General features: G+C 13.6%; 2 protein-coding genes across 2 annotated transcripts, besides 10 other annotated features; one reads left to right on the top strand and one right to left on the bottom strand. All coding sequences in view use genetic code 6, as the record gives it.

Moving 5' to 3' along the window:
• Positions 1-171: 171 nt before the first annotated feature.
• Positions 172-205: a microsatellite.
• A 640-nt stretch (positions 206-845) lies between these two features.
• Positions 846-880: a microsatellite.
• Positions 881-1,494: 614 nt separating this feature from the next.
• Positions 1,495-1,544: a microsatellite.
• Positions 1,536-1,576: a microsatellite.
• Positions 1,577-1,659: 83 nt separating this feature from the next.
• Positions 1,660-1,705: a microsatellite.
• A 212-nt stretch (positions 1,706-1,917) lies between these two features.
• On the top strand, positions 1,918-3,857 carry IMG5_001400 (hypothetical protein; the record flags this gene model as incomplete). The annotated part of the gene is made up of 7 exons (XM_004040167.1): positions 1,918-1,974; positions 2,095-2,485; positions 2,537-2,835; positions 2,904-3,071; positions 3,299-3,461; positions 3,507-3,626; positions 3,686-3,857. The coding sequence occupies 6 exons, from the start codon at positions 1,918-1,920 to the stop codon at positions 3,524-3,526; spliced, it is 1,098 nt and encodes a 365-aa protein (XP_004040215.1). The 3' UTR covers positions 3,527-3,626; positions 3,686-3,857.
• Positions 3,244-3,297: a microsatellite.
• Positions 3,858-3,869: 12 nt separating the features above from the next.
• Positions 3,870-3,903: a microsatellite.
• Positions 3,904-4,630: 727 nt separating this feature from the next.
• Positions 4,631-6,048, bottom strand: IMG5_001390 (major facilitator superfamily protein, putative; the record flags this gene model as incomplete). Its single annotated transcript, XM_004040166.1, has 3 exons — positions 4,631-4,951; positions 5,051-5,541; positions 5,586-6,048. The coding sequence occupies 3 exons, from the start codon at positions 6,046-6,048 to the stop codon at positions 4,631-4,633; spliced, it is 1,275 nt and encodes a 424-aa protein (XP_004040214.1).
• Positions 4,977-5,032: a microsatellite.
• Positions 6,041-6,093: a microsatellite.
• A 1,561-nt stretch (positions 6,094-7,654) lies between these two features.
• Positions 7,655-7,695: a microsatellite.
• Positions 7,696-7,727: the final 32 nt, after the last annotated feature.

Here is a 7,727-nt window from a genome sequence, read left to right as displayed (position 1 = left end):
AATTATATTGTATTTTTAAAAAATATATTTACATTTTTTTTTAGATTTAATAAATAATTTTACTAAAGCTTAAAATATTTTTTTTTAAATTAAATTAAAAAAATCTTTCTTTAATATTTTAAAAAAATCTTTTATATTTAAAGCAAAACATAATATTTTTTAAAGTTATAGATTTTATTTATTTTTATATTTTGATTTAATTTTAATATATATTATATATAAAAGATATTATTATTACTAATTTAATTTTTTTATTTTATATTTCTTAAAAGAATTTTAATTAATATTATACTAAATTAAGTCAATGAATCAAAAAATTAAATTATATATAAAATTAAAACAATGAAACTTATAATTAATAAAAATAAAAACTATATATTTATAAAATGTCTTTATACTAAGCAATTATATATTTCCATATTTTTTTAAAAAATATTTAATAATAATTAAATTATAAATACAATATCTTAATATAATTATTTGTATTTATTTGCAAAAAAGATAATTTAAAAATATTCATATAAATTTATATTTATTATAGTCCATGTAGATATTTATCTTAGTTTAACAATATGTATGTGCTTATCTTTTAATTAAAATTTCTAAAAAAATTCTTAAACTTTTTTATATTAATATTCTATAAATTCTATAATATACTTGATAATTGTTATAACTGAGATTTTTATTGGATTTGAGCATTAAAATATATAATTTAATAATGACAGAAACATAATATCTTTAAAACTATTAAATATTTTAATTGATTATAGAAGATTTTCGAAATATTAAAATAAAAATATGCAAATATAATTAAATAGTTAAATTTAATTATTATAGAAACAATATTATATATAATACTTTATTTATATATATATTTATTATGTACTATTATAATTTATAATTTTTAAATGTTTATTAACTTTGTTTTGTGATTTTTATGTATATAATTTAACTTCTGTATTAATTTCTTCATATTATAATGGGAAATTATAAAGTGTTTGAGATTTATAGAAAATTTTTTTGTGCTTCTAATTTTAAATTCAAATTTTAAATATTTTTTTAAAAAGATATTTTAAGTATCTTTTATTTTTTAATTTTATTGGGTATTGAATAATTTTTTTTAAAAAATAGTTTAATATTCACAAATCGAAACATTAAATTTAGTATTTAATATTTTACCATAATTGTGATTATTATTTAAAATTAAATACTATAAACTTGTATTATTTAGATGTACAAGTATATATTTAGCTTTAAAATTAATATAGACACATTTATGATATTAAATAATTCTATTTTATTAGATATTAAAATTTAATTTAATAAATTATATTTAAATAAAAATATATTTTTATGGAATGTAAGAAAATCCATTTTTTGGCAATAATGTATTTATTTCATTTTAAAAAAAGATATTAAAAAAATATATATAAAATAAAATATAAATAATCATAAAAAATCATTTATTAATTTTTTTAAATAAAAATTAATTAAATATATATATATATAAAATATATATATTTATCTATATATATATATTTATAAAAATTTATTGAATATTTAAAAAAATTATATTTAAAATAAAAGTATATTAGATATTTAAATATAATTAATTACTAATATAATATTTTTTTTAAATAGCAAATATTTTATTTTTGTAATATTAAATATTTCTAAAACATATATTAATATTTAAAATAAATATATTTTTTTATTTAATATGAATTATAAAAATAAAAACTTCATTTTTAATTTTTAAAGAAGTATTTATATTTAATTTATTATTATGAGTTATTTAGCTATGCTTGCATTTTCATAAATATAACCTGCAAAACATAGTAAAATATATTATAAATAACAATTTTTCTTTTAAATACACTCAATATATTGAAATAGTTAATTTATCTTCGTAATCTCATGAATTTCATCCTCCAGGAACACCCGAATTTGATATTTATTTATCATTATCTATATGTAAATACATAATTATATATTTTTTTTAAAAAAAAATGCATTTTTTTTTTTACAATAAATATTTTTTTTAATAAAAATTTAATTATAAATTTTATTTATATTAAAATTGTATACATAAAGTTGTTGTATGCCTAGCTGGTATCTGTTCTGGATTAAATGTTGGTTATTTATCAATTGATTAATTATAATTATAGGTTATGTTAAAAAGTGGTACAGAAATTGAAAAACAAAGAGTATTTTTTTAAACAAACAAAAAATTTAAAAAATATTTTTAGGCAAACAAAGTTATTCCTATCCTAAAAAATCACCATTTATTATTATCAACTTTATTAGTAGCTAATGCTATTGCAATGGAAGCTTTACCTATATTTTTGCATTAAATAGTCCCAGCTGCAGCTTCGGTTATTATTTCTACTATTGTAGTCCTTATTTTTGGTGAAATTGTACCTTAAGCTTTATGTACTGGCCCTAGATAATTATAAATTGCGGCATTTAGTACACCTATTATTATGTATTTTTGATTCAAAAAATATAAATATCAAAATTTATATTTTTTGAATAGGTTTTTTGAATTTATATTATGGCCAATATGTTACCCTATAGCAAAATTTTTAGATTTGTTTCTAGGAATACATGAAGTAACTAAATTTCCAAAAAAAGATATAAAGGCTTTAATTGAAATACATTAAACATCAGATGATTAAACAGGACATTTATAACATGTAAATAAAATTGCATATATAATATAAATTAAATATAAAATAAAAGTTTGGATTTAATTAAGAAGAAGTAAGAATGTTAAAATCAACTCTAGAATTAAGAGATTAAAAAGTTTGTGATAAAATGATACCAATTGATAATGCAATTTTATTATTTTATTATTTTTATTAATTCTTTTTTATTGTTTTAATAATATAATTGTAAAATAGGTTTATATGCTTAGTACTGATAGCTTTTTTGATAGAGAATTAATAAAAGAAATACATAGCAAAGGATATTCAATGATACCAATTTATAAAGGAAATGATAAAACATGTATTGAAGGTGTATTAAGAACTAAATATATATTAAAATGTGAAGAAAAACATTTAAATAAAGTAAATTATATGCGATTTATATAACTTTTTAAAAATTATAACATATTATATTATATAAATAACTATTTTTGAAAAAATATCATAAAATAATAAAAAAAAATATTATAAAAATAATTATGTGCTTTAATTAAATTAAATTAATTAAAATTATATAAAAAAAGTTATAAAAATAATATATATATATATATATATATATATATATATATATATATATATATTATATATAGCCTATTGCAAATAGATTTCCTTTAACTAATCCTTTAATGATTGTTTAGGATACAACTATGTTATAAATGATTTAAATTTTTTAATCTTAAAAATCTTCAATGGCATTTATAACTGATGAAATTAAGAATAAAATTAAGATGAAAATAAAAATTATATATGAGTGTAATATTATTTTTATATTTTTTTTGGTTAAAAAAATCTTTTAAGAATAAAGATATGATTGTTGAGAATTATAACTAGATATTGGGTATTATATGCTTAAAAGATGTTTTTGAAGAAATTATTGATAGAGATTTCTAAGATGATGATGCAAATTAGAATATTATAGTATTTATATTTATGATTTTAACTCTTTTTAATTTTATTATTTTTTAAATATTAAAAAGAAAAATTATGAAAAAAATTTAAACAAAGTAGATAAAGTTTAAGTTAACCTTTAATTGAATGAAAAAAAAAAAAAAAAAAAAATTTTTTGCTTAATAATAATATATAAAATATTAATATTTAACTAAATTTTAATATAATATTGTATATAGTTTTTATTTTTAAATTAAAATTGAAAAAATAACTTATTTATAAAAAATATATATTTATAGAAAAATATTCATTTGATGAATTTAACTATTATAAATTCATTAATATATAATGCCTAAAACAATATGTAATTAATATAATAAATAAATACTATCCATACTTTATATAAGAATTTTTAATTCATAAATTAAAAATTTAAACACAAGTAATAGTCTATAAAGCTAAAATACTTCTGTTTTTCATTTATAAAATCAAGTAATAATAATAGAATATAAATTATTTATATAATAATCATATATCCAAACATATATTTATGCAAATTATAAATTTCTTATAAATATAACAAAAAATAAATTAAATAGTAAATATAATATTTATTCTTCAGTAATTATATTTAAATAACTAAAGATTCATATATTTTAATATTAATAATAATAATAATATATTATGTCTTAATTTTTTAAAATTAAATGATAAATAGATATTATAATTTAATTTATTGATAATAAATTCATAAAGTCTTCATATAAAATTAATTTTGTATTTTTATTATTAAAAGTATATTTTAAATCTTATGTATATTCATGCATTTTAAATAATTATTATCTTTTTTTTATATAATTTTTTTCAATATTATATTTATAAAAATATAATAAATTAAAAATTTACTATTCATAATGATAAATAAATTAAAATAAATTTAAAATAATTATATAAATAATTTTATCTTAAAATATAAAAAAAGGAAAAATCAACTAATATATATATATATATATAAACTAAATATATAAATAAATTCAATGTAAAATGATTAAAATCTAAACAATTTAAATAAATAATAAATAAAAATAAGGATTGTATTATTTTAAGATTATAAAAATAAGTTAAAATATAAAAAAAACAACAGACAATACTATATTTGCAACTGAAAAATATTAATCTTAACCTTAAAATTCTTAAACACCAATAACTTAAAGAGTATTATTAACTGAACATTAAAAAAATCCCAATAAAAACATAATAAAAAAACTCAAATAATAATTTTCAAAATACATACAGATAAATATCAATAAAATAATAAATTAAAAAAAAAACTTTAGAAATATCATTACAAAATTCTTACCGAATCTATAAAAATAATAAATATATATATATATATATATATATATATATATATATATATATATATATATATATATTTAATTTATATAATTTACCTATCTATTATTTTTCCCTGATATATATCCTCCTATTATAGAAGAAACTCCTAAAGCAATTAAAATATTAGAAATTTCATTATTAATATTATTTTAATTATTTAATGTTTTTCTCACAATAATTTCTATATATCCACTATATATAGCCAAAGGAATTCCTTAATAATATAAAAAATAAAAATACGGTCTTAATTTTTGACTTTTTATTATCTAAAATATTTCACTAAATTATTCTTTGTAATCTATATTTTATTTAGTTTATAAATTACTATTAAGATTTTCTTATATCGGAATGTAATTAAACATATAACAAGAATATCCTGAAACTAATGTTAAAACAATAAACATACCTAAATTACCAACTAAATATAAAGTAATGCTTGATAAAATAGGACTAATTAAAGACGAAAATGAAAAAATAATCCAAAAAATACCCGAAAGTCCTCCGATTTAATTAGGATAATTTTATAAAATCGAATTCACATAAGAACCTTAAGCAACCTTATTTTTTAAAAATATAAATTATAAGACAAACTTTACTAATTTACCCATAAAGTAGAAGCCGCAATACCAGTTAAAGAAGCACAAATTAAAACAATAAAATAAACAATTTAGTCACTACACAATCCTTAATTTTATAATTCACTGCATAAACAGACCCATATCCCAGATGATACAAATAATGTATAAGGAATCGAACTATAGAAAAAAACTTATAAATATGTATATTTACTAACGTAAAAATTAGCAAATACACAAGCTATGGCAAAGAAAAAATATATAAACAATGTAGAAAGTAAACCTAAATTATTATAATTCATACTAGCATATAATGTGCCTATTAAATTTTATGCGGAAATAAAGGCCGAAAAAAGAATTAGAAATATAATGGATAACCTTTTTATTAATTTTTTTGGGTTCTATTTTTATAAATTATTATTTTCTATTTCAAAAATTTATTTTATATTTATTTCTAATTATTCATTTGAAAATTTCATTTTTTTTTAATTTCTTTTTTTATTTATTTAGATTTTGTTTTTAATATTACTAAAATTAAATTTTTATTTAATGCAATTTATATAAATTTAATATGATTATATATTAATTTTTATATGAAGTTTAAATTATAAACATATGAAAGAAATTTTTATAATTTATTTTAATTTTTATAAAAAATAAATATGGGTCTCAGAAATTTTAATATTAAAAATATATTATGTTAAACGAATTATAAATTATTATAATATTAATTTTCGTAGCTTTTTTAACAGTTTAGACTTATTATTTATAATATTAAAATTACATAAAGCTGCTAGTATATTTATATAATTTAAGCCTAATTATTTTTCTAATAATTAGAATAAAAATTTATATAGTTTATATTTTTTCAAATAAATATTAAAGGATAACTAAAGCAAAACTATAAACTAATAACTCATATAAAAAATAAAAATAATAAAAAATATATATATATATATATATATAAGAATATAAATACCAATAATTAAATAATCAAAAAAAATCTTCGAACAGTAAATAAAAAAAAAAAACTTTGTCTAATCTTAAAAAAATATCAATTTTTTTTTATATATAAAATTTATCTAATAATTCACCAAATTTTAAATAAATTTACTAATTGATAATTAAAATTTTATTAATTATTTAAATATTTTCTATAAACTGATTTTAGATATTCACAATAAAGGATTATAATAATTTTCTTAATAAAAAAATAAAGTTATTACTTTTAGTAATAGTTTATTTATATTTATCATAAACAATTGCCTATTATTTTTTTTAAAAAAAAATCCGAATATATAAAAAAAAATGTTAAAAAGTAATATATATATGGTTTAAGTTATCAATTTTTAAAAAATATTTTTCATTTATTTTTTAAAGTTTTAATTATATTATCTTAATAAAGTTATTTTTTTTAAATATATAACAATGATAAAAAACATAATTTTAAAAAAGATAAAAAAAGTCTAGCATGATAAAATTTAATTTAATTAAAGTTCTTTTAAATAATAGAAAATAAGAGCATTAAAAGTTTTTTTTATTATAATTTAAAAAAATAAATGCCCATAAAATAAAAGCCGTAATTTCCATTCAAAGAAAAAAATAAAAAATACAATTAAATGATATTAAATACATTTCTTATTTAAAATAGTTTCTTAATTTAATATTAATTTTATTGTTTATTTATTGAATAAAATATAATTTTTATCATTTTGTTTTTTTTACATAAATAAATTTTAATATAAAAAAAAATATTTTTTTAAAACAAAAATATATTGTATAAACTATAAAAATAATATATAATTATTTTAATGTAAAAAAATAATTAAGTAAAAAAAAGATTTTAGTTTAATTTTATTTTTATATTATCTTTATAATAATTTAGTTTTTATAAAAAAAATAGCAAAATATTATATTTGTTAGTTATTTATATATATCTAGATTATAGAAATTTGGTATAATTAATGAATAAATTAATTGTTTACTATTTAACTGAAAATTAACTTATTTATATAAGATTAATTTTGCTTATTGTATATTAATTTGTAATTATTTATTCTAAATAATTAATAATATTTTTTTTAATTTATTAAATATATCTTTTTTTATATAAATAATATATTTTTAATATTTTCTTATTAAATAAAGTAAAATATAT

Source organism: Ichthyophthirius multifiliis (genome assembly GCF_000220395.1).
Source record: "Ichthyophthirius multifiliis unplaced genomic scaffold scaff_1120509249393, whole genome shotgun sequence".
Lineage (NCBI taxonomy): Eukaryota > Ciliophora > Oligohymenophorea > Hymenostomatida > Ichthyophthirius > Ichthyophthirius multifiliis.
Note: the sequence above shows the minus strand (reverse complement) of the source record. Positions and strands in the feature narration are given on the sequence as shown.